Source organism: Macaca mulatta, chromosome 5 (genome assembly GCF_049350105.2).
Source record: "Macaca mulatta isolate MMU2019108-1 chromosome 5, T2T-MMU8v2.0, whole genome shotgun sequence".
Lineage (NCBI taxonomy): Eukaryota > Metazoa > Chordata > Mammalia > Primates > Cercopithecidae > Macaca > Macaca mulatta.
Window position 1 is genome coordinate 47,537,143 of NC_133410.1, and position 26,943 is coordinate 47,564,085.

A 26,943-nucleotide genomic window follows, 5' to 3' on the forward strand; every position below is an offset into this window, starting at 1 on the left:
ATTCCACAGGCAAGAAAGGGTTTGTTTTGGGAAAGGGCTGTTAGCATTTTTGTTTCAAAGTTAAAATGTAAACTAAGTTCCTCCCAAAGTTAGTTCGGCCTATGCCCAGGAATGAACAAGGACAGCTTGGAGGTTGGAAGCAAGATGGAGTCAGTTAGGTCAGACATCTTTCACCGCAACAATCCTCTTAGTTATATTCTGCAAAGGCGGTTTCAGCCCTTCAGCTCAAAAGGCCTCTTTGTCGCTCAATTCACTTTTGCCTTTGTGTTCACTGCTAATGTTTCACTGTATTAACAAGAGTTTTCAATAAAAATGTATTTCAATAAAAGAAATCTCTCCTCTCCTTAACCCGTGGAACTGTAAAGCTGGGTTAGAATGGGCAAGACTTGGAAGAAAAAGAAAGCAAATTCTCACGGGAAGAATGAAATGAGGCTTTGTTTACCATTGTTAGCTTGCTCGAACTTAATTCCTTCTGAGTAGTCGCATGCACATTTTTAAAAGGCAAGGCTTTCTATCAGTTTTGAGTCTCTGCTTTCAGGATCTCAGGGCATGAATTTAAATAATGGTGATTTGGTCTTTTCAGCCAATACTGAAACAGACTGTATCAAGTTTACCTGGGCAAAAAGGACCAGCATCAGTGCCATGTTGATTTCTCACTGTAAGAACCAAACTGGTTTAGAATCAGACAGACCTAAGGAATTCAGTGCAATTCAGGTTACACAAAACAGTTCCACTTCTTACAGGGAGACCTGCTGATTGAAGATTAACCTGCAGCAAAAAGGAAAAGTAAAAAGCGTGGAGGAACTGGTCAAACCAGATAAAGTGTTACACTCTTTGTTTCGCTGTTCAGTGTGGGATAGCAGGGGCTGGAGAAAGGAAATACCTGCAATGTAAATACATGATCTACTTTCACAATATCTGAACAATTCACAGTCCAACCGAGTGAAGAGTAAACACTGCCATCAAATACATGTATGTGTCTGATGTCTCTAAAAGGTGACTTCACCATCATGAATGAGAACATAAAGGGTGAGATGCAAAATACATAGCTAAGCAGAAACATGCTCAATTTCATTAACAAATAGACCAGATAACACTGACTTTAGTCAGAAATACACTCACCTGATTGTCATTTCTCGAATCAACCAGCAGACTCCACAAAACAAAAAATCTCCTTTTAAAATACTTGAATCTCTGGCTCTTTGCTAAGGTTTCATGGAATTCTGCATATAGCACAGCCTCCTGATGAGATACATGGTATAGAATTCCACCAGTTTCTCAGCACCTCTAGTATTTTGTTCCAGAGTCCTGATACTATTGAAATCAAGTGAGGAGAAGCCACAAACTCCCTGATAGGGTTTCTGGCTCTCTGTTACATAGCGTTGTATTCCCTCTGCTCTACTGTTTTGATTCGTAGCTATTCTGGTGGCTGACACAACTGCTTTTAACCCTTGTCCATCAGTGAACTAGCAGGGAAACTAGATAAAACACACGAAGTTAACCAGGGATAGCCTATTGAAAAGCTGTTAGTCATCAGCATTGAGGGGATATCCTTCTCCCTTTTTAAAAAACCTCACAATAAGTGGATATCCTGATCCACTTTTTAAAAAACCTCACAAGAAGCCTCAACCCAGAATAAACATTTGTTTATAAAGTATTTAATCTAACGTTTTTGGCCCTGGCTATACATCTACCTTCACCTGCGAGGGTTTTAAAATCTACTTTAAAATTACCTATTCCTGTTGGGGCGGTGGCTCATGCCTATAATCCCAGCACTTTGGGAGGCCTACACAGGAAGATGACCTGAGGTCAGGAGTTCGAGACCAGCCTGGCCAACATGGCAAAACCCCATCTCTACTAAAAATACAAAAACTAGCTGGGCATAGTGGCAGGCGCCCTTAATCCCAGCTACTCAGGGGGCTGAGGCAGGAGAATCACTTGAACCTGGGAGGAGAGGTTGCAGTGAGCCAAGATTGCACCACTGCACTCCAACCTGGGTGACAGAGTAAGACTCTGTCTCAAACAAGCAAACAAACAAATTAATTAATTAATTAATTAATTACATTACCTGTTCCTTAGGTCTGTCTGATTCATGCCTGGGCCCCACCTCAGACCAATTAAATAGAACATCTGAGGGTGGATAGGATCAAGATAACAATATTTGCTAAAATCTCCCCAGGTGATTTGAATATGCAACTAGGGTTGAAAACCACAGATCTAATCCAAGACCTTGCCTATTAGAAGTCACATCCCAATTTCAGAGTTGCTTTTAGAAAAGTGCTGAAATAATGATATACACATTCTGTGGTTGTGGTTGTTCTCAGTTTCTTAGATTTTAACCATCTTTGAAATAAGGTACATAATCTGCTCCCACCCTCCCCTAACAATGAGAGTTATACTTTCTTGAAAAACATAAGGAATTCAACAATGCTATTAATAACATATCTAAGGTATTTACACGAAAATTGACATAGAATATCTTTGCATTAGTCAGCTTGAGCTGCCATTAACACAATACCATAAACTAGGTAGCTTAAACAACAGAAATTTCCCACAACACTGGAGGCTGGAAGTCCAAGATTAGGCACCAGCAAGGTTCCATTCTGGTGCGGCTCTCTTCCTGGCTTGCAGATAGCCTCCTTATTGCTGTGCATCCAGCTGGGAGGGAGAGCTGGGAAGGAGACTAGAGCAAGCTCTCTGGCACCTTCTTTTTTTTTTTTTTTTTGAGACAGAGTCTCACTCTGTCGCCATGCCAGAGTGCAACAGCATGATCTCTGCTCACTGCAACCTCCGCCTCCTGGGTTCAAGCAATTATCGTGCCTCAGCCTCCTGAGTAGCTGGAACTACAGGCATGTGCCACCACACCCAGCTAATTTTTGTATATTTAGTAGAGATGGGGTTTCACCATGTTGGCAGGGTTGGTCTCAATCTCTTGACCTCTTGATCCACCCTCCTCAGCCTCCCAAAGTACTGGGGTTACAGGTATTAGACACCACACCCGACCTCTGACATCTCTTCTTATCAGGGCACTAATCCCATCATGAAGGTTTTACCCTCAGAACCTCATCTGAGCCTAATCACCTCCCAAAGACCCCATCTTAAATACCATTGCATTAGGGCTTAGGATCTCAACATAATGAATTTGGTTGGGTGAGACAGGGGACATATTCAGTCCATAACATTTTCACTACAAGCAATTCAACTAATTCAAATAAATAAGTACATATTAGCTAAGACTTATCAAGTATTGAGACTGTTCTAAGTATTTCATGCACAATCTTATTGAATTCTAACAACTCTGTGAAATATGGGTTATCATGCCCATTTTACAGAAGAGGAGGCACAAGTTGGTGAAGAACTTAGGAAGCTAGGAAGTAGCAAAGCTGCATTTGAATGCTGGCCGTCCTTGGCATCCACAATAGCCATTCCTATTAGAGTCATCAATATAATTAAGGGCTTGATAAAGATTTCTAAGTGGATAGCCCACCAGCTGCCATCAGAAGAGTCAAAAGAAATGTAACACTTAGGAATAAGACTTAAGTCTTGTTTCTTAAGACTTAAATAAAGCACTCTGATTTCTGGGGTGCTTGTTTTTAAAACCACCAATGCCTTGTCTCATATAACAAGTCTGGAAGTGGGCAACTCAGAATCAGTGCAACATCTCAAGAACACTAGGAGGGACCAGGTTTCTTTTATTTTTCTACTTCATAGGTGGAGCTGCCAGATTTAGCAAATAAAAACACAGGTCAGGACATCCAGTTTATCCTGAATTTCAGATAAAAAATGAAAAAAAAATTAGTATAAGCATGTCCCATAAAATATTTGTACCATAGTTATGGCAATAAAGAGTCTGACTTTGTTTTCCGTATTTGCTGACAACTTGCAAGCCCCGACATGCCCCTGCCCCTTCTGCCCTACACCTGGTCAAGATGATAAGAAAGTCAAAGCATTCCCTTCTTCCGTGACAACTGGAAGTTCAAACCACACTGACCTCAGCCCTTTCATAAAACCGCAAGGCAGCCTGCCCTCCCCACTCGCTCAACCTATTTTCAGACCTGCTTTGGAGCCTGCCCTGTGCTCCTCAGAAAGCCCCATTATTTGAGTCATAAACCTTTTCATATCCTCTTGGGGTATGGCATCAATAATCCCAATCTTTGAACCAAATTTAGGGTAAGAGGTTCATCCATTTCTGGGGTTGACGACAATATGGAGGGTGACCACAACTCTTACACTAAAAAATGATTCATGTTTTATCTGAAATTCGTATTTACCAGTTGTCTCATATTTTATTTGGCAATCCTGTCTCCAGGGCTTCATCTTCATGCCTGTTTCCTCAGAGTCACAGATGGGTGCTCTACTTCCAGGTCCCAAAGCCATATTCCAAGCAGGAAGACACAAACATTGTTTTCCTTCTATTAAGATATGGGCTTTGTATTTGGGAAAGGAAGCCCTACCCAGGCACTTCTGGCTATATCTCACTACACAGAACTTTCTCATGTGGTATGCTTGCTATGAGAGGGTCCAAAAAATTGAGTATTTTAGCCTTCCAAAACACGAAGAATAAAGAGTTGTGGGTGACTTTTGGAATATAAACCCAGCGTCCACTGGGAAGCTGTCTGTTGCCATATATTATGAGTATAATCCTTTTAGAAGACTTCTATTTACCCACAAGCTAGTTTTCCTCTTCCTGAAATCCTGTCAGTTAAGGGAGTTGGGGACAAATGCTGCCCTGGGACGAATGATATGGTCCAAGGACCAGCACCTGTGTCATTACCCGAAAGCTTGTTAGAAATTCAAAATCTGAAACTCCACCACAGATCTCCTGAATCAGAATCTATGTTTTAACCAGGTCCCCAGGTGACTGCATGTATTAATGCATTAAAGTTTGAGAAGAACTGGCTTAGAAGAACCCTAGTTTTCACATTTGCCATTGGAATAGCCCAGGGAGTCTTTAAAAATACCAATGACTTCCCTAGATATTTTGATTTAATTGGCCTGGGGTGCAGCCTGGGCATCGGGATTTTTTAAAGCTCCCAGAAGATTTTAATAAGCAGGGATGTTTAAGAACAACTGCCCCAGAACAGCGACGCTCAACTCTGGCTGCCCATTGGAATCACTTAGGGTGCTTGGTTTTAAAACTACCAATGCCTGGGTCCCCCTAAGAGCATTTAAATCAGAACTGGGGGGATGGAGGGGGATGAGAAGGTGAGACATGGGCAATGGTGTTTTTGAAAAGCTTTCAGATCATTCTAGTGTGTGAAAACCGCACCAGGAAGAGGAAGTGAAACACCCACATTCTCCAGCCCAGTGGTTTGCGGGCAGAACAGGGAGAGTGGTGTTAGAGGGATTAAAGATACTGCAGGGGCAGGAGGGCCAGGTAGAGGGTACTGGCAAGGGCAGGGAGGCTTGCATTCTGCCTCATATTCGGATTCCTGGAGGGAATTGCCCCACAAACTGTCTGGAAAGCAGCCATGGATAAACTCTGCAGCACAGCCTGATTCAGCAGGGGAGTGAGGGTAGAGACAGGAGTGCAAAATTGTCAAGTTTTAGCTTTTTGAGCTATTCTCAGTCCCTGTGTGGTATGGACAGGACCCAGAAGTTCCCACATGTGCTCAAGATGGGCCTCTGGAAGCAGCTGAGCTGAGTCATTTCCCAGAGAAATGACATGGCACTCACCCTTCAAGAGCAAGGTGACCTGCAGCCCAGGCTGAGGGGCCAATGAAGGCTGTGGCAGAGACTAAACTTACACCATAAGCCTGCCGTGCCCGCAAGAGCTGGGGTGAGGTTAAGTCAGCCAGGGAGAACTTCTGTGCCCTGGCCAAGTCAGGAAAGACCAGTCCACACCAGTCACCAACTCCACCTATGAAGGCTAGCAGGGTAAGCAGCAACTAGGATGATAAGAAACTTTGAGGAGACCAGTGGTGCCAAGGGACACAGCTCCAACACAAACAGCCCTTCCAATTCACTTCACCACTCTGAGGTCACCTTGCCAGGGCTGAGAGTCACAGTCTGCATTGGAAGGGCTGCTAATTGCTAGCTGTTAGAATCCACTCCAATGGATTGTGTCAAATCAGTTAATTATGTTGAATGTCACTCGTAGATAAAGCTACCCCTTTCCCTACCCTACCCAGATGCTATGTTGGGCAGAAACAGAAAAGGAAAAGCAAGACCTGAGAGCCTACCCATTTTACTGAATGAGAATATTTTCATTATTGCACTGAGCTAAAGCTGTAGGGTTAAGCTCAATCAAGTTTCCCCAGCCCTACCCAGCCAGTAGGGACACATGAGGAAATCTACAGAAGTTACAGGCAAAATAAAAGAGCTACAGCTCTATCTAACAGTAGTGTGAGGAAATTTCCATTCCTGCTGTAGACATAAGAATAATCAGCTTCTTCTATGAAGTATTATTATTATTATTCTTAGCGATGGAGTTTCGCTTTTTTGCCCAGGCTGGAGTGAAGTGGCACGATCTCAGTTCACTGCAGCCCCTGCCCCCAGGTTCAAGTGATTCTTCTGCCTCAGCCTCTCAAGTAGCTGGGATTACAGGTGCCTGCCACCACGCCCAACTAATTTTTGTATTTTTAGTAGAGATGGCATTTTGCCATGTTGACCAGGCTGGTCTCAAACTCCTAACCTCAGGTGATCCACCCGCCTTGGCCTCCCAAAGTGCTAGGATTACAGGTGTGAGCCACTGCGCCCGGCCCAAAGTATTTATCTGTTTATAAAATATGGATTTGTATTTCTCCATAGATGTATTCAGGTGTCTTTTTTTTCTATTAATCTGATGTTAGTCCCTAACATAGTGTATTTTTCTTTGTCTATTTAAACAGAGAAAGGGAGATACAGAAAGTTGTGTGTAAACCCAAATTGTTCTGGAAAAAGTAAGATCTATACCAAAAAGAAGAAGGGCCAATGACCACCTGAGGTTGTCACGTGGAACCAGATGAAAAAACAGCCCATTGCTCTACAGAAATGCAATGGATTGGCCCAGAATCCTGAAAGGAGGCTACCAACCAGATTGGATCTCACATCTCCGGGAAATGAAGCTTCTGGGTGATCCCGCTACTTTTATTTCACTGGGTCATGCCGTGAATACTCACTTAGCTCAGCTCTATGCCAGGCCCTGTTCTAGGACCTAGAGATGCCACAGTGAATGCAACAGACAAAAATACCTGCCCTCACAAATGTTACAGTTGAAAGAGGGTGGGGATAAAAGACAGACAGTAGACCAAAGAAATAGGTTTTAAAAATGTATATGATTTGTGATATAATGTTAAGAGCTATAGAGAAAAATGATATAGAGAAGGGAGACAGGGAATGTCCAGGTGGGGTTGCGATTTTAATCAGAGGTGGTCAAAGAAAGCTTCAAGGAGAGGACGACAGTTGAGCAACGACCTGGAGGAGATGGGGAAGCGAGCCATGTAGAGATCCAGAAACATTGCCAGCGCAGGGAACAGTAGCAGGTGCAAAGGCCCTGAGATGAGAAGGGCCTGGCATGGGCAGCGGGCAGCAGGGAGGCCAGGGGCCGCACGGGTGAATGGGAGAGTAGCAGGAGGTGAGCTCAGTGAGGTTGTAGGTCCAGGTACAGAAAGGAAGCCGAGCACATTGCTCCAATCCAAGCAGATTCTTCAACTGCATCTTCAGCTTTCCCAGACAGCTCCATGCAGTGGAAGCTGCCAAATCCACCACTACTTGCACTCAAGGAAGGTACCTGCACAGGATTGTCAGCTTTTTCTTAAGATCTTCTTATATTGTTAAGGCTGTCTAATTGTGAGAAAATTTGCCCCCAGATCACTTCAAAATGTGAAAGTACTAGAGAAAACTGAACCTGGCCAACCGGCACTAAATATTGACAACATTCTCCCAACTTACTCATCATGTTTGAGCTAATTTCCATTAGAAAAACAAAGGTCATAACCGAAGCCTTCCAATTTGTTACTAGAGAAGATGGTGGGGGCAGGTGCAGTGGCTCACACCTGCAATTCCCACACATTGGGAGGCCAAAGCAGGCAGATCACTTGAGGCCAGGAGTTTGAGACCAGCCTGGCCAACACAGTGAAACCCCCATCTCTACCAAAAAACACAAAAGTTAGCTGGATGTGCTGGTGCATGCCTGTAATCCCAGCTACTCTGGAGGCTGAGGCAGGAGAATCACTTGAACCCAGGAGGCAGAGGTTGCCAAGATCACACCACTGCAGTGTAGCCTGGGCAACAGAGTGAGACCTTGTCTGAAAGAAAGAAAGAAAGAAAGAAAGAAAGAAAGAAAGAAAGAAAGAAAGAAAGAAAGAAAGAAAGAAAGAAAGAAAGAAAGAAAGAGAGAGAGAGAAAGAAAGAGAGAGAGAGAGAAAGAAAGAAAGGAAGGAAGGAAGGAAGGAAGGAAGGAAGGAAGGAAGGAAGGAAGGAAGGAAGGAAGGAAGGAAGGAGAAAAGAAAGAAGGAAAAAAAGAAAGGAAAAAAGAAAAGAAAGGAAAAAAAGAAAATAAAAGAAAAAGAAAAAAGAAAAGATGCTGGACTACATGCAAAATGGCCAGAAAGCAAGAGGGGAATTGGGAAAAGACGAGCATTTGGTATTTGTTGATTATCATTCCAGCATTTATCACTCCCCTTTCCAGACCCTCTGAATGGCTCTCATTTTCTATTTTCAAGGTAAATGGATTTCAGCCCCGGCTCTTGTGGAAACATGTGCCCAAGTCCAAACCAGTCAAAGCATTCCATGTCCCTAGCTACAGAGATTTGTTCCTGGAGGGCGTGTGGATCTGATCCAGTCAGAGAGAACCTCAGGACTCTGGTGGAAATGCTGGGACAGAGATGTTCTCTCCCTCTGGATGGTATAGTATGTCAAGGTAAGGTATGTGACCACAACATCCACTTTTGATCTGGGAGGGGTGGAAGTGGAGGCAGTCTGAGACATGAGAAATGGAGCTGGAAGGATGATAACAGGGTGAGTGTCTGCATCCCTGGACTTCACAGTCACAGGGTCTAATGATACCCCTTTTAACCTTAGCACTGTTAACATTTTGAGCTGGATAATTATTTGTTGGGGGGGGGTGTGGTCTTTGTAGAATGTTTAGCAACATCACTGGTCTCTACTCACTAGATTCCAGTAGCACACCCTGCCTGGTGGTAACAACCAAACATGCCAGTTCAAATTGGATTTTGTTTTGTTTTGTTTTGAAAGTGGCATGGAGCCACCCCGCCTCCAGAGAGTTATGATTCACCCACTTTATCTCCCTTCAACTAGCTGGGTGTGGCTCCAGAGGAAAAGAGAGGCTCAAGTGCTCATCTGAAGATGAACCCAAGGCCAATTGGAGGGGGTGGTTGGAGCCAGCTTCTCTCTCTCTGCTGCCAAACATGGGGGCAGTTGAGGCTCTTCACTCATCACATCTTGGATCCCACCATAGAGGGTTCAAGGCCAGGAGAAAAGGGGACATGCAAACCAGAACCAAGGACCAGTCACAACAATATCTGGGGTGAAAAAGGCTTCGCTGGATATGCACATCAGGGAAACAGCTTGCAGGACTGGCCAAAATTAAATCTTCATGGGCCTGCTTTGTAGTCAACAGTAAGTGGCTGATTGGCTGTGTGTGGCCCAACCTCCCTCCAGATTCAGAAATCGTATTGGATACAGAAGGGTTTTGAACATTTTTTATGCTACAGACCTCTTTAGAAGTCTGGAGAAGCCTTCATACTCCTTCTTGGAATAATTTTTGTGTTTTTTCTTTCCTTTTTTTGAGACAGGTTCTTGCTCTGTTGCCCCAGCTGGAGTGCTATGGCACAAACAGTTCACTGCAGCCGTGACCTCCTGGGCTTAAGTGATCCTCCTATCTCAGCCTCCTGAATAGCTGGGACTACAGACGTGTACCACTATGCCTAACTGGAATAATGTTTTTAAACACATAAAATAGAAGTACATAGAACTAAAAAGGAAATCAATTATATTGACATGAAGTTATCAAAATATTTATAAAACAAATGTGTGCTTTCATAATATGTCTTTTTATGTGTTAAATGACAAGATCTAGTGACAGTTCTAAAAACTATCACAACTTTGAAGTAGTGATGAATGTAAATTGAGAAAGTTGAAACAACTCCCACATGATATGAAAATAATAGTTTTTCATATTTTGACAAAGTCCCAGAAACTTCACATAGAAAGTACTGGAGTTTTGTTTTACCCCATAATTCTAAATGTGAATTCACATTTAGAAATGCTAAAGCTTAGAGATTGATAAAAATAAAGATGTAGTTTTTTCTCTATCCAAGTCCATGAACCTCCTTAAACCCAGGTCAAGATCCTTTGGTAATGAAATCAGTGGTTCTCACCCCCCAGGAGACATTTGGCAATGTTCTAGGGACATTTTTGGTTGTTTCTCCTGGGGGAAGGGTATTGGCATCTAGTGGGTAAAGGCAAAAACATGCTGCTAAATATCCTCCAATACACAGCACATCCTCCCACAACAAAGAATTATCCAGCCCAAAATGTGAACTGTGCTGAGGTCCAAGAACCCTTGGATCTGGAGAAACTAGAGTCTGAACAAAGAAGATTCTCCAAAGAGAGTTGAGAAACTGCCCCTTGCACAAACCACACACCTTGTCCTTTGGAAGCCTGAAAAGCATATTGCTCCTACTTGCACCCTCAGTGCTGCTAGTGTCTAGAAGATGTTCCCATGGTAACACAATTCAGGGAAGACACAGGAAAGAGCACAAGTACAATGTGGGTAAAGGAACTGCATATGTTTTTAAGAGAAAAGCAACTCACTGATAAAAAGACATTTTGTTTGGTTTTGAAAGTTTGGAAGAAGTAATAAAGCATCTCCTTCCCCGCTCTCATCCCAGGAGAAAAGGGCAGGATTGTGATTCACAAGGTTTGTGCTTCTTACAACACCTAAGTTTCCCAGAATGAAAATAGTGTTTCAGATTTAGATCCAGTGAAGACAATCTGGATATCATTTTGTGACATCCAGAGTGGGTTGAGGGTGGTGCTTAAAGATGAAACAGAAATGTGCTGATCTGGAGGTGAGAGGCTGGCTTTCCTGAGACTGGCAGTTAATATGAGGGGTGGTAAGAGATTCCCTTCTTGATCAAATTTTAATTAACGTTTCTACAAGCCCTCTTCTTATCTAGGCCTTATCTTAGGTCCATCCTTGGCCTGGCTTTAGCAAGAATCCTGCTAATTCAGTTGAGCCAGAAGTCCCCAACCCTTGATATCTGATCAAATTCCTCATCCTTGATATCTTAATATCTTAGTCCTTGACCTGCCTTTAGTTAGAATCTTGTTAAGCCAGTTTAGCAAAAATCCCCTACTGACCCCAGCTGTCTTTGCTATAGTCAGAGCTGAGTTCAGTGTGTCTCTACTATTTGAAATATTCTCAAATAAAGTCTCCCATATCATTTTAACAAATGTCAAAATAATTTTGTTTTAAGGGTCAAGGCCCAAGCTCTACAGCACTGAGAATGGCAAAGTGGTCCCAGAATGTGTGAGAGGCTGAGCACTAAGGGATATGGCTTTCTAGAGAGCAGTGGCTAGGCCCTGGGGACTGAGCCCATAATCAGCAGGGAGGACTTCTGTGAGGGGGATCTCTATGCCCGACAGAAGCAGAGGACTAGGGGCAGCTCATCCTGAAAGGGAAAAAACAATAGAACTCACAGGGCACTATGAAGAAACTGCATCAACTAATGGGCAAAACAACCAGCTAGCATCATGACAGGATCAAATTCACACAAAGCAATATTAACCTTAAATGTAAACAAGCTAAATGCCGCAACTAAAAGACACAGAGTGGCAAACTGGATAAAGAGTCAAGACTCATGGTGTGCTGTATTCAGGAGACGCACCTCATGTGCAAAGACACACATAGACTCAAAATAAAGGGATGGAGGAAGATTTACCAAGCAAACAGAAAGCAAAAAAAGCAGGAGTTGCAATCCTAGTCTCTGAAAAAACAGACTTTAAACCAACAAAGATCAAAAAAGACAAAGAAGGGCATTACATAATAGTAAAAGGATCAATGCAATAAGAAGAGCTAACTATCCTAAATATATATGCACCCAATACAGGAGCACCCAGATTCATAAAGCAAGTTCTTAGAGACCTACAAAGAGACCTAGACTCCCACACAGTAATGGTAGGAAAATTTAACACCCCACTGCCAATATTAGACATATCAATGAGACAGAAAATTAACAAGGATATCCAGGACTTGAACTCAGCTCTGGACCAAGCGAACCTAATAGACATCTACAGAACTCTCCACCCCAAATCAACAGAGTACACATTCTTCTCAGCACCACATCACACCTATTCCAAAATTCACTACATAATTGGAAGTAAAACACTCCTCGGCAAATGCAAAAGAACAGAAATCACAACAAACTATCTCTCAGATCACAGTGCAACCAAATTATAACTCAGGATTAAGAAACTCACTCGAAACCAGACAACTACATGGAAACTGAACAACCTGCTCCTGAAAGACTACTGGGTAAACAGCAAAATTAAGGCAGAAATAAATAAGTCCTTTGAAACCAATGAGAACAAAGACACAATGTACCAGAATCTCCAGGACACAGCTAAAGCAGTGTTTAGAGGGAAATTTATACAACTAAATGCCCACAGGAGAAAGTGGGAAAGTTCTAAAATTGACACCCTAACATCATAATTTAAAAAACTAGAGAAGCAACAGCAAACAAATTCAAAAGATAGCAGAAAACAAGAAATAACTAAGATCAGAGCAGAACTGAAGGAGATAGAGACACGAAAAACCCTTCAAAAAATCAATGAATCCAGGAGCTGGTTTTTTGAAAAGATTAACAAAATAGATGGACCACTACTAAAGAAGAAAAGAGAGAAGAATCAAACAGACACAATAAAAAATGATAAGGCGGATATCACCACTAATCCCACAGAAATACAAACTACCATCAGAGAATAAATACTATAAACACCTCTACGCAAATAAACTAGAAAATCTAGAAGAAATGGATAAATTACTGGACACATACACGCTCCCAAGACTAAACCAGGAAGAAGTTGAATCCCTGAATAGACCAATAACAAGTTCTGAAATTGAGGCAGTAATTAATAGCCTACCATCCAAAAAAAAAAGCCCAGGACCAGACAGATTCACAGCCGAATTCTACCACAGGTACAAAGAGGAGCTGGTACCATTCCTTCCAAAACCATTCCAAAAAATAAAAAAAGAGGGACTCCCCACTAACTCATTTTATGAGGCCAGCATCATCCTGATACCAAAACCTGGCAGAGACACAACAAAAAAAGAAAATTTCAGGCCAATATGCCTGATGACCATCCATGCGGAAATCCTCAAAAAATACTGGCAAACTGAATCCAGCAGCGCATTAAAAAGCTTATCCACCATGACCAAGTCAGCTTCATCCCTGGGATGCAAGACTGGTTTAACACACACAAACCAATAAACTTAATCCATCATATAAACAGAACCAATGACGAAAACCACATGATTATCTCAATAGATGCAGAAAAGGCCTTCAATAAAATTCAACACCCTTCATGATAAAAACACTCAATAAACTAGGTATTGATGGAACATATCTCAAAATATTAAGAGCTATTTATGACAAACCCACAGCCAGTATAACTGAATGGGTAAAAGCTGGAAGCATTCCCTTTGAAAACTGGCACAAGACAAGGATGCCCTCTCTCACCACTCCTATTCAATACAGTATTGGAAGTTCTGGCCAGGACAATCAGGAAAGAGAAAGAGAGGGCATGCCCAAGATGGCCGAATAGGAACAGCTCCAACCTCCAGCTCCCAGCGTGAATGACACAGAAGACAGGTGATTTCTGCATTTTCAACTGAGGTACCAGATTCATCTCACTGGGGAGTGCCGGACAATCGGTGCTGGTCAGCTGGTGCAGCCTGACCAGCGAGAGCTGAAGCAGGGCGAGGCATTGCCTCACCTGGGAAGCGCAAGGGGGAAGCGAATCCCTTTTCCTAGCCAAGGGAAACTGAGAAAGAAATAAAGGTATTCGAAAAGGAAGAGAGGAAGTCAAATTATCTCTGTTTGCAGATGACATGATTGTATATTTAGAAAACCCCATCATCCCAGCCCAAAAACTCCTTAAGCTGATAAGCAACTTTAGCAAAGTCTCAAAATACAAAATCAACGTGGAAAAATCACAAGCATTCCTACACAACAATAATAGAGAGTCAAATCATGAGTGAACTCCCATTCACAATTACTACAAAGAGAACAAAATACCTAGGAATACAACTTACAAGGGAAACAACAGATGCAGGAAAGGATGTGGAGAAATAGAAATGCTTTTACATAGTTGTGGGAGTGTAAATTAGTTCAACCATTGTGGAAGACAGTGTGGCAATTCCTCAAAGATCTAGCATCAGAAATACCATTTGACCCAGCGATCCCATTACTGGGTATATACCCAAAGGATTATAAATTATTTTACTATAAAGATACATGCATATGTATGTTTATTGAACTTAATGTATAATTTTTTTAAAAAGTTAAAAATTGGAAATAACTCAAATATTCATTGAAATTAGAATAGATAAATATGTAAAATAATTGTACAATTCAAGACAATGCAAAAATGAGAATAAATGAAGTACAACTACATACAACAAAGATGGATGAAACAAACATATTATTGAGTGCAAGAAGCTAGGTACAAGAGAGTACATACCATAAAATTCCATTTATAGAACATTTTAAAATAGCCCATACAAATCCAAGGTGCTGGAACTCAGGCTATTAATTACTCTTGGGTTAGTGACAAATAGGGAAACAGAATGGCTTCCGAAATTCTAGAATGTTTTCTTTCTTTTCTTTTTTCTTTTTTTTTTTCTTTTTCTTTTCTTTTTTCTTTTTTTTTTTTTCTTTTTCTTTTCTTTTTTTTTTTTTTTTTTTTGTTTTTTTTGACAGAGTTTCACTCTGTTGCCCAAGCTGGAGTACAGTGGCACCATCTTGGCTCACTGCAACCTCTGCCCTCCAGGCTCAAGCGATTCTTGCTTGTGCGCCTCAGCCTCCCAAGTAGCTGGGATTACACACATGTACCACTGCACCTGGCTAATTTGTGGGTGTGTATGTGTGTCTAGTAGAGGTGGGGTTTTCACCATGTTGGCCACGCTGGTCTCGAACTCCTGGCCTCAAGTAATCCGCCCACCTTGGCCTGCCAAAGTGCTGGGATTACAGGTGTGAGCCACCACACCTGGCCAGAATGCATCATTTCTTGATCTGAGCCTGATTACAGAGATGTATTCACTTTGCCAGTATGAATATACTCACGATTTGTGTACTTTTCTTTATGTATGTGTGAGCAAAGAGTTAATAGCGGGTCTGTACCATTTTTCTCCCAGAACTAAGCCTGCCTGGGAAATTGTAGGTTTGTCTTCTCCCAGCACAAGTTTCTTGTAAATGACCCAAATTAAGACAAATTTGGAATGTTGGGTGCCAGGGACAGAAACTTTGTGTACTGTGAAACCTACAATCTATGGGACAGTACATGGGGCTGGGAGACCTGTGAATTGTAGGCCTATATGACTGGTGGGAAACTCAAGTAGAAGTTTCTTTGCATCAAGATGAACCCCACATACCACAACCTCATCCCCAGCAATCATGCACGCTCTTTAGGCAGGTGAGGAGGGACCCAGGCATCATGCATGCTTAATTTCCTGTCCTGTATCCTACTACAAAGTTAAGCAAATTTAGTGCCAGGCTAAATGCTGTTGGATCTCATCAGTTTGCTTGCCAGTTCAACCATGTTACCAATATCATGGTGGTACCATGTGTTGTGCTTCAATAAAAAGTTTACTAAATACCTTTATCTATTCTTGCCAAAAGGTTATTTTCACTGATTGTATATTCTTCTTGGCCTCCAAATTAATTCCATTTTTCTGAGCCTCCTCTCTGTCTGTTGACCTCCTATATTCTCCTTTTTAGGACTCTACAATCAACCCCTAAACCTCCTATTCAATTATTATGCAGAGCTGTTTAAATATTGCACTATCTTCACCTCAAATGACCCAGAGAATCCTCATATCAGTAACTAATATTAAGATTGGTTGCAAAACATAGTTCCCTTCCAGGAGAAGTTGTATCTTTTCTTTTTTTTTTTTTTTTTTTTTTGGACAGAGTCTCACTCTGTCGCCCAGGATACAGGGTAGTAGCACAGTCTCCGCTCACTGCAACCTCCACCTCCTGGGTTCAAGCAATTCTGCCTCAGCCTCCCGAGTAGCTGGGATTACAGGCACATGCCACCACGCCTGGCTAACTTTTCGTATTTTTAGTAGAGACAGGGTTTCACCATGTTGGCCAGGCTGATCTCTAACTCCTGACCTCAGATGATCCACCTGCATTGGCCTCCCAAAGTGCTGAAATACAGGCGTGAGCCATTGTGCCTGGCTGACAACCTCTTAAAGAAACTTTTTTGTTTAGTTAAACAAAGAATGGTAAATCTTTTTTCATGCACCTTCAAAATTCACACATTATCTGGACTCTTAGTTACCTAAGACATACCCCCAGTTATTCTTGTTCCTAATTTAGTATCTCAAATTTTCCTGAGGTGTTAAAACAAAAGGAATAGAGCTTGCCCAGTACCTTAGAAGTGCTGCACCCTCTTAGAAGTGCCAGGCGCTGTCATAGTTGTTGCCCTCTTAGAATGACTTACTTCTGGGTGTCACTCTTTGCTCTGTACCTGGTACATCTATAGTGATGGCAGATGCTCCATACTCAGTCCTGGCTTTTCAGAGTTTGGCTTTGCTGGGTTTTTTCTTTCTTTCTTTCTTTTTGAGAGAAATTGGCACTTCCAAGCTGAGTAAAACATGGAAAGGGCAACTTACTGCATCCATATATTGATGCTACATTATTTCCTATGTCATAACATTAACCTCCCTTCTGTCCACTTTTGCTGTTTCGTAGTCTCATGTCTTCTTGAGCTAGACTATCTTATATAAATTCACATATTATGTGAATTGAGATCTCAGTAATAGGAGCCTTCTATCTCTCTTCATCATAACAGGAGTCATAGGAAAGGGGGTGTGATAATCTCAGAAACAGACTAGCATCTCATACAAACTTGTTTCTGTTTTTGAGACAGGGTCTCGCTCTATCACCCAGGCTGGAGTGCACTGGCACAATCATGGCTCACTGCACCCTGGACCTCCTGGGCTTCTGTCTCAGCCTCTCAAGTAGCTGGGACTACATCACTACACCTAGTTTTTGTTTTGTTTTGTTTGGTAGAGACGGGATCTCACTTTGTTGCCCAGGCTGGTCTCAAACTGGACTCAAGCTATCTTCCCACCTCAGCCTCCCAAGGTGCTGGGATTATAAGCATGAGCCACCACATTCAGCCAAAACATTTCTGAGACCACCACTTGAACTATCAAGTATCTTCTTGTACCTGATTCTCATTAGAAATGATACACATTTATTGAGTGTCATTGATATATAAAGATACCATTCTTTGAGTGGGGAAATATAATTTAAAAGTCACAACTACTGACAATCAACAATTTAAACACTAATGAGAATAATAAAGCTTGTTCCCAGAGAACCATGATACAGGGTGGGAAAGTACACAAATAATGGGCTCCTGTTGTTAAACTTCATGGTAATTACACTTGTGCGTTCTCCAGTATCTTTCTTCCTATTGTACTCCTGAAGCACTCAGAATGATAAAGATAAATTTCTGATCATTCCTACAAAGAGTGCAGGCAAAGTTAAGATTTAACTGTGATTGCTGGTTGTTTCATCTTGAATTCAAAATCCTGAATTTCCGAAACAATGGAGCTTGATGTCCCATTTGGCTATCTTACTTTTGTCTCCTCTTCTAGAAAGAACAAGTCATCTTCCTGAAAATTACAGGAGACACTTACTATGACAAAATAAGGCCTCTGAAACTGTCTAATCTCACATGTAAAAAGTGTAAAATCACAGAACTAAAATCAGGTTCTGGATTTTCCTAGAAATAGGATGTCACCAGGGTCTGTTCAAAGGTGAGCTTTGGCTACATCTTATAACAGTGTTTAAAACTCAAATGCAAAAAAACTGCTTTCAATATAATCAGATATGTGGAAAAACAATTTGTTAAATAACATAGGAAGATCATATTAACAAAAGACATTTCCAGAACACTAGCATTCATGCGGTTTATAAAGGTGCATTTACTATAAAGATCTACACAGCCCAAAAACACGAAATTATTCAAGGGAGGCCCTCTATCCCATGAATTGGCAGAATTCATTTTCGTCTTCTATGCGTGGATCACCGAAGTGAGGAATGTCACTCCTCTTCAAGAAGGAAACACCTTCAGCCTTGTGAAGGGTCAGGTTTTCAGGTAACCTCAAGGGTTCCTGGGGCTATGATCATGAAGAGCAGCCACTATGAAGACTGCTGAGAAGCCTTTTTCACTTCTTCACATTCGGGATGTGAAATATTTTACAGAAAAATAAGAGTGTGCAAGTCCCTCTCACACATAGCGAAACGATTGTCTGCATACTCTTAAATTTTTAAAAGTTTTAAAAACTGTGATCTTTGCACTGTTTACAAGAGTCAGCAACCATGAAGAAAGATATTCACCGTAAGTGACCCCGTATGGTGAAGATGTTCACAACAGGTGACAGTTTTGCAAGATGACTCTTTGAGTTGGCATTCTGTTTCGGGTTACCAGGTTTCCGCAAGCTCTGTGAGAGCCCGCAGCAGCTCTGCAAACGTAGGGCGGCCTTTGGGTTTCTGGAAAAGGGAAGTGGGGGTGGTTAGCTTAGCTTAACCCACTTATGCCAAGTGTTTCATTTTTGGAACGCTAAGCATGTGGGAGTTATTTATATCCCACTGCTCAAGATCATTGCCAAGGTCTGATTTTTCACTCATGCAAAAATTCAAAAAATTGCCACCTGTGGCATAAATGGGCTAAGGATCACTCAGAGACCAGCTCTGGAACTTGCTGGCAGAGACCTGAATCTAGGCTGGCTCGCCACAAAAAGGAAGAGAAAGGTATCTCCACCGACATACCACAGCGTGATTGGCAGTTGAGCGAGGCGTGAGTATGAAAATGTTAGAGAATGCTGCAAAAATAAAATGGCTAGACCTGCAAACACTGGCCACATGTGGCTATTTAAATGTAAATTCCTTACGATGACATAAATGTTTAAATTCAGTTATTCAGTCATGCTGGCCACTTTTCAAGTACCCAATAGCCAGAAGTGGCTGCTATATTGGGCAGTACAGATACAGAACGTTTTCAGCATCTCAGAAAGTACTCTAGGACACCACCACCCTAGAGACATATTTGGATGACTTGACATGTGTGAGGTCAAGAAAGGGCTGGCAGAAGGGGCATCTAGAGTACCAGGCTCCCAAGCTCAGTTCAGGGTATCTATGACACCTGAGCCGTTATAGAAAGGAGGATTTCAGTCAGAAAGCAAAAGGCATGTTTTCATGAGGGACTTTGAAGATCCTGGGGTATAGGCTGTGCTTTCAGTCGCAGTCAACAGAAAAATAAGAGTGTGGAAGTTCCTCTCACTCATAGCAAAATGATTGCTAAATATTCTTACATTTTAAAAAGTTTTAAAAGCCTGTGATCTTTGCACAGTTTTCAAGAGTCAGCAACTCTAAAGGAAGATATTCACCATAAGTGACCCCATATCCCTGGTCATGGAGCCAAGGATTGGAGCATTTTTTCCTACTTCATTTAAGGGTGTGGTTTTCCTACTTCATTTAAGGGATGGCACTGTCAGCATCTTTGAAAACTGTGGGAAACAGAGCTACTCATAGTAGCCACATTCTCACAGGTGTCACCAACAGCAGGGTCAGTGGAAAGATACCCCTCTTCATGGCTTATAAACAGAGAGCCTCAATAAAATAAACAGAGTAGAAGACAGCACAAGTGCAAGTGAGGGTCCTCATTGAGACTCTGGGAATAAATTGTGGAGCTCTCTGAGGAACCTGCTTCTGTGCATGAATCCTGAAATTTGTCTCTCAAATATAACATAATCACTTTTGACTCTAATGCCCTAAGCACATGGGGTAAAGTTGTAGGCAAAATCAACTTTCGCACCTGACACAATGGCTCACATCTGTAATCCCAGCACCTTGGGAGGCCAAGACAGGAGGACTGCTTGAGGCTGGGGCAACAAAGTGAGACCCCATCTCTAGAAAAAATTTTTAAAAATTAGCTGGTCATGGTGGCACATCACTGTAGTCCCAGCTATTCAGGAGGCTGAGCTCGGCGGATTGCTTAAGCCCAGGAGGTCAAGGCTGCAGTGAGCTGTAATTATGCCACTGCACTCCAGTCTGGGCAATAGAGCAAGACTCTGTCTCAAAAATGAATCAACTTTTTCTTTTCTTTTCTTTTCTTTTCTTTTTTCTTTTTTTGAGACAGTCTCGCCCTGTCTCCCAGGCTGGAGTGCAATGGCGTGATTTTGGCTCACTGCAACCTCTGTCTCCCAGGTTCAAACAATTCTCCTGCCCCAGCCTCCCAAGTGGCTGGGATTACAGGTGCCTGCCACCACGCCCAGCTAATTTTTTCGTATTTTTAGTAGATACGGAGTTTCACCATGTTAGCTAGGCTGGTCTTGAACTCCTGATCTCATGATTTTCCTACCTCGGCCTCCCAAAGTGCTGGGATTACAGGCGTGAGCCACCACACCTGGTCAAATCAACTTTTTCAAACAAATAAATCAACATAACTACACCATTGTATTAATCAATGTTCTGACTGCAATTTGAGACTAATGTTGTTTACATGGTCCTTCTGACAGCATCCTACTGATCACTTCCCTTCCTCCTTCTCTGTCTCAGATCCACTTATATATAACATCTCAATAAGTATTATATTACACACACACGTACATGAGTATTATTTCATACACAAGGTATACTTCTGAGCTACTTACATTATTATTGCAAAGATGCTCCTAAAATAGTTGTTTGTTACTACTTACTGAACATTTTTCTGAACATTTTCTTTATAGCTTACTGAACATTTTTCTATGTCTTTCAAGATTCCTTGTAAAGTAATTAATATATGTAAAATATTTTCATACATTGGGGCTTTCTATAAATGTAATGCTTCTTGGAATATGAACAACCACATCACTCTGAAAATACTCAATATTCTAGTGTTTGTGGTTATAAATTGATAATCAAGTGCTTTATTTTTTCAGCCAGGAGGAAACTTCTCATCAAGCTGTAATTTTCTAGGCTGAAACTGTCAGCTGGAAAGAGAGTAAAGCTCTCAAAATCACAGGGAAGTTCACTGAGAAGGGCAGGGGTGTGTTGAGTCAGTGTCCAGAGGTGGAACAGAAGCCCCTCTGGCTTTACTTCTAAGCTTGGCATTTCAACAAATAGAAAAACTAAGTTCTGGAGAGATTTCTTCCTGAATGGAAGTTCCTGACACACTTTCTGCCTCCATTCCCAGTCTAGTTTAATCTCTAGCAGGAGTCCTGAGTGTCAGAAGACAGATGAAACCCATTACTATTAGCGTTAGAAAAGCAAGACAAAGGAAAGTTGAGTGAAGTAAATGGAAACACCATCTTTCTTTTTCAACGTGGAAGTTTAACAAACCTCGTTCTACCCTTAGTTTCCACCATTAATTCTTTCATTTATTCTTTTATTTGTTTGTTTGTTTGTTTGTTTGTTTTGAGACAGAGTCTTGTTCTGTTGCCCAGGCTGAAGTACAGTGGTGCAATCTCAGCTCACTGTAGCCTCTGCCTCCCAGATTCAAGCAATTCTCCTATCTCAGCCTCCCAAGTAGCTGGAATTACAGGCGTGCACTACCAGGCCTGGCTAATGTTTTTAGTTTTAGTAGAGACAGGGTTTCACCATGTTGGCCAGGCTGGTCTCAAACTCCTGACCTCAAGTGATCTGCACACCTTGGCCTCCCAAAGTGCTGGGATTACAGGCGTGAGCCACCACACACAACCTCCATCATTTAATTCTTTTTTTTTTTTTTTGAGACAGAGTCTCTCTCTGTCGCCCAGGCTGGAGTGCAGTGGCACGATCTCGGCTCACTGCAACCTCTGCCTCCCAGGTTCAAGATTCTTCTCCTGCTTCAGCATCCCCAGTAGCTGGGATTACAGGCATGCACCACCATGCCTGGCTAATTTTTGTATTTTTAGTAGAGACGGGGTTTTACCATGTTGGCTGGGCTGGTCTCAAACTCCCGACCTCAGGTAATCCACCTGCCTCGGCCTCCCAAAGTGCTGGGATTACAGGCATGAGCCACTGCACCCGGCCCATTAATTCTTAAAGCTAATAAAACACCTAATCACTGAGGCTTGAGTAACACCAAGAGTTTCTGCAAGAACCAATCTCAAACAGATAAGACTCAGGAAATGCACTGAATTCCTCAGATAAAAGGCCATTGTTCAAAACAAAATGGATTCATGACTTTGTAGTGAGTATGAGATAGAAATAGTACTTCAGACTCTCAGGATCATGACCAAGACACAGATGCCTTTTCCTGCCATGACAGAGTTCTGAAGTCATGTTTGTGATAATCAGATCTGCTCTCAGATGCTGGGACTGCCAACCTTCGTAGGAAAGTAACGTATACTTACTTACCTCATGCCAGCAGCTGTACATAACTTCATATATGGACATTGGTGCTAGGTGAGGGCGATATAACCTGAAGCCTTCAGAAATAGCTTCCACGACTTGCAAATTTGACTTATTTTCAAAAGGCATTTTTCCTTCTGTAAAAACTTCCCACATTAAAACTCCTGCAAACAAAAATGCATGAAAACAAGGGGTTAGAGAGAAATGATTGCTTGGGAACTGAAAGAATAATTTCAAACTACAAGGCATTATTTTTGTGCTCCAGGCTTTGGGTTATAACCATCCTGAATAACAGCGGTTCTATCAAGGAAGCAAATCATATGTACCTCAGGTTTCAAAGAGACCTGTAACCTGAAAATAATCTAAGTGAAAACAATGCCTTTCCTTTTCCATGAGTTTTGATTGCCTTCTCTATCAGGAGAAAATGCCGGTAGCATTTCCTTTTTTTTTTTTTTTTTTTTTTTTTGAGACAGGGTCTCACTCTGTCGCCCAGGCTGGAGTGTAGTGGCATGATCTCAGCTCACCGCAACCTCTGTCTCCCAGGTTCAAGCAATTCTTCTGCCTCAGCCTCCTGAGTAGCTAGGATTACAGGTGCCCACCACCATGCCCAGCTTATTTTTGTATTTTTAGTAGCGGCAGGGTTTCACCATGTTAGCCAGGCTAGTCTCGAACTCCTGACCTCAGGTGATCTGACCACCTCAGCCTCTCAAAGTGCTGGGATTACAAGCGTAAGCCACCACGCCTGGACTAGCATTTTCATTTCTAAGTAGCAGTCATGTCCCTGCACTCTGAAATCAATGAACCTTTCTGTCATTCCATAGAAACTGACAAGATTATGTGAGCCTCTGCTGCCTACTTAGCCAAGAGTTTCAGCCAGTAAATGGCATGTGTCCCCTTCTTTCTGCTAAAAGATTAGACTGATGGGCAGAGCCCCAGAGTATCTAGCCGGGTCCAGTAATCATTGATTGATTGGTTAGTGAAACTCCTGCAAGAACTCCCAATTTGAGTTCATTCAATTATTCACTTATTCTACAAATATTTGCTAGACATTGATGAGAGGCCAGGCATCTCCCGGGGCCTGGAGATTTTATACGTTTGAGATCAACCCATGTGCCTAAGGAGCTCACTGTTCAGTGAGGGAGATAAGTACGTAAAATTCAGGGAGTTCTAACTGTTCTGCAACCTTCGATGAGGTCCCTATATTGCTCTTCACTGGTGTCTAAGATGTGGTCTCACAACCTAACTGCTCTTCAGTAGAGCTTCAAATGTCACCTGCTGAGACTATCATATGTCCATGGAAAGCTGATGAGATTAATGACACAAGCTTAACCTTATTGTATTTTTTTAAATTTATGTTTTAATTATTTTTTAGGCAGGTTCTTGCTCTGTCACCCAGGCTGGAGTACAGTGACACGATCCTGGCTCACTATAACCTCAAACTCCTGGGCTTAAGCAATCCTCTTGCCTCAGCCTCCCAAGGAACTGGGACTACAGGTACATGCCACCACACCTGGCTATTTTTTTTTTTTTTTGTAAAGACAGAGTCTTGCTAGGTTGCCCAGGCTAGTCTTGAACTCCTGGTCTCAAGCAATCCTCCCACCTCAGCCTCCCAAAGTGCTGGTATTGTAGGCCTGAGCCACTGTGCCCAGTTTTAACCTTATTGTAGACAATAAAACTGACACCCTTCTGAGGACCCGGAACCCACAAGCCTCCAGGCAGTTCTGGGTGAAAGAGGATAGATAGATTTTTGCATATTACCATTTCTTGAAAATCAACCTCGAAACTTCACTGGACGTGGGTCTATGGTGTCTCTTTTTCAATGAAGAACATTATCCAATATGAATATCAAATCACAGATCTCAAGGAAGCCTATGTCTAAATTCCACAAACTTTAAAGTTAAGGAAGTAAATGAGATGCCACCATTTTTTAAACTCAGGTTTTAAGTTCAGGTTAACAACTAAACAATTGGAAAATAGTCAAGCTGCTTCATAGTTTAGACAATGAAGCTTACTAATTACACTCTAAACTCAACAGTGTCATAAGATCATTTTTCCTTCAAGCATCTGCAGAGTGGAAAACTTGTCTGAGTTTTTTTCTAGATCAGTAGACTCTTTGTTACAGTTTTACAGTGAGTGCCCATGGAGGAAGGAAAAGATCCAAAAGTCAGACGTATGTAAGAAGGTATGTGACACTAGTTGCCAAAGACAATCGGGATGTGGTTAGAACACACAGAAGGAAGAACAATTACAAGAAGACTTTTTAAAAAATTCTACATCAATTAGGAAATCAAAGTTAAAAATAACATATTGCCCATTTTATTAAATCAAGATCTAGCAAACATCAGATGCACTCACCAAATGACCAGACATCAGATTTACTGCTGTACTTATTGAAAAGAAAAACTTCAGGAGGGGACCACTTGATTGGGAACTTGGCTCCAAAAGAACTGACATACTCATCATCCAAAACATACCTACAGTTATCAGATTCAAAGCACATTGTGTTAATTACTTCCAAGCTCTATTTACTTCAAATCCCTTTAGTTAACTCTAAGTTGTTAAAAGACAAAGTATTTTACCCTAGAAAGCTTGTGGACACCTTCTTGTTAGTAGAGTGTGAAAGTGCCCTTGATAATGTTTCCTCCCCAAATCATGTTTCAGTTGTGTTTGTTTTATGTGGATCTCTGAAAATCAGAATGCTGCTTCAGTTCAAAACATGGCTCACTGTTTATGTTAATTATGGTAAATTCTTGACTCTACAAAGAAGCATGCTAACAACCAAGATTATAAAAAGGAAATAAAAGACCACTCTTCCCAGGGGTGGGGAAAACAAAAACCACTCTCCTTGAAATGGAAATGAATGATTCAAAGTTGGATGTCGAATTTCCTTCCATGTTTATGTTTTTTTGTGAGGCATAGAGAAGGGGAGAAAGTAAAAGTATATGAACATAATGCTTCTGATGTGACAAATCTCTAATGCATTAGAATGGCCCTATATGGAAAGAAATCAAGAATAACTACCATCTCCTTAAAATAATAATAAGTTGAACCCTCTCTCTTTTTTGAGAGTTGTATGCAGGGATGTCCAAATGTGAGAAATTGGGGAGAAGAGACAAAAATTAACTTGTGCTTATTGCCCCTTAAATATACAATATAGTGTTTTCACAGCATTTATTAATGCTGCCTCTACACTCCCACTTTTCTTTTTAATATACACTACCTCCCTCCACCAGTCAGCGCTTTATTGAGTCAGAGGTCATTCTACTTAGGTAAAGAATCAGTAACAGAAAACAAAGAGAGAAAAGCCATTGTCTATAGATTTTGAATTTTTCAAGTCTAGGCTCTTCAGAGAAGAAATATTGAGTTATTAACAAAATATCTTGGAAAATGGGCCATGAACAGGAGTGAGATCTCACTACCACCGTCCCTATTACCACCACTATCTAGAAAAAGATCTCTTGAGCTAGAGGAATGGGGGAAATAAAAGGGAAAGAAAAGGGGAGTACTAGACATTAGTAGGTCAGTGGGTTAGGATCCTTTATCTTGTACCCTATAAGGGCTGCCCAAGTCACACAGCAGAGAAAGAAGCTCCTAGTCCCACATTAGGTTGGTGGGATTTAAAAGTGAAACAGAACCTGTGCTCTTTTCCCCAGGTAGAGCCCTTGGAAAGGCAGAAAGATGCCAATGAACAAATGGCTGTGAATGTGCCTAGGTAAATGAGATCTGAGATCCCACCATGGAGTTTTGTAATCATAAAGAATGCTGACCAGGTGAGACTGCTCACGCCTGTAATCCCAGCACTTTGGGAGGCCGAGGTGGGTGGATATTTGAGGTCAGGAGTTCAAGACCAGCCTGGCCAACATGGTGAAACCCTGTCTCTACCAAAAATTTAAAGGCGTGGTGGCATGTGCCTGTAGTACCAGCTACTTGGAGGGCTAAGGCAGAAGGATAGCTTGAGTCTGGGAAGTCAAGGCTGCAGTGAGCCAAGGGAGCACCACTGCACTCCAGCCTGGGCAACAGAGCAAGACTCTGTCGAAAAAAAAAAAAATGCCAGTTCTGAAGGAATCTTGCAGAAAAGAATCAGTATGGGTTAGCAGTTACCTGTTTGAGTAGCCAGCCAAAGACAAGACTGGAGGATGGTGGCCGCAAGGATGCCATGCACACGGATAACAAAAGGACCAGTAAGCCACCTTCCTACCAGTACGATAGCCCCACGAGACCAAGAACTTTGACTTTGAAGCTTAGGGAAGCCAGAGAAAAACCCCAAATTCCCTGGAATTATATCTCTAGCACCATCCCAAAAAAGGATGCTCAAAATTTAAACTATATTGAGTTGTAGAAAAATATGGCTAAATTTTTCACACTCTTGAATTGTAGACTTAGA

The 26,943-nt window shown here is 41.8% G+C and overlaps 1 protein-coding gene across 4 annotated transcripts in view; it reads right to left on the reverse strand.

The window, feature by feature from the left end:
- Positions 1-16,103: 16,103 nt before the first annotated feature.
- TXK (TXK tyrosine kinase) overlaps positions 16,104-26,943 on the reverse strand; it is a 77,104-nt gene continuing 66,264 nt past the window's right edge. Inside the window, exons 13-16 of one of the 4 annotated variants that reach the window (XR_001444768.3) lie at positions 24,915-25,033; positions 22,566-22,723; positions 18,582-18,734; positions 16,104-16,814 (exon numbers count right to left, since the gene is read on the reverse strand). Coding sequence is in view for 1 of the 4 variants with exons in the window: in XM_015138338.3 (XP_014993824.3) it covers positions 18,666-18,734; positions 22,566-22,723; positions 24,915-25,033 (346 nt within the window). In the remaining 3 variants the exon portion in view is untranslated. Of the gene's footprint in view, positions 16,815-17,407; positions 18,735-22,565; positions 22,724-24,914; positions 25,034-26,943 lie in introns of those variants that run through there. The other 3 variants (XR_013417841.1, XM_015138338.3, XR_003729625.2) reach the window with 3 other exon arrangements.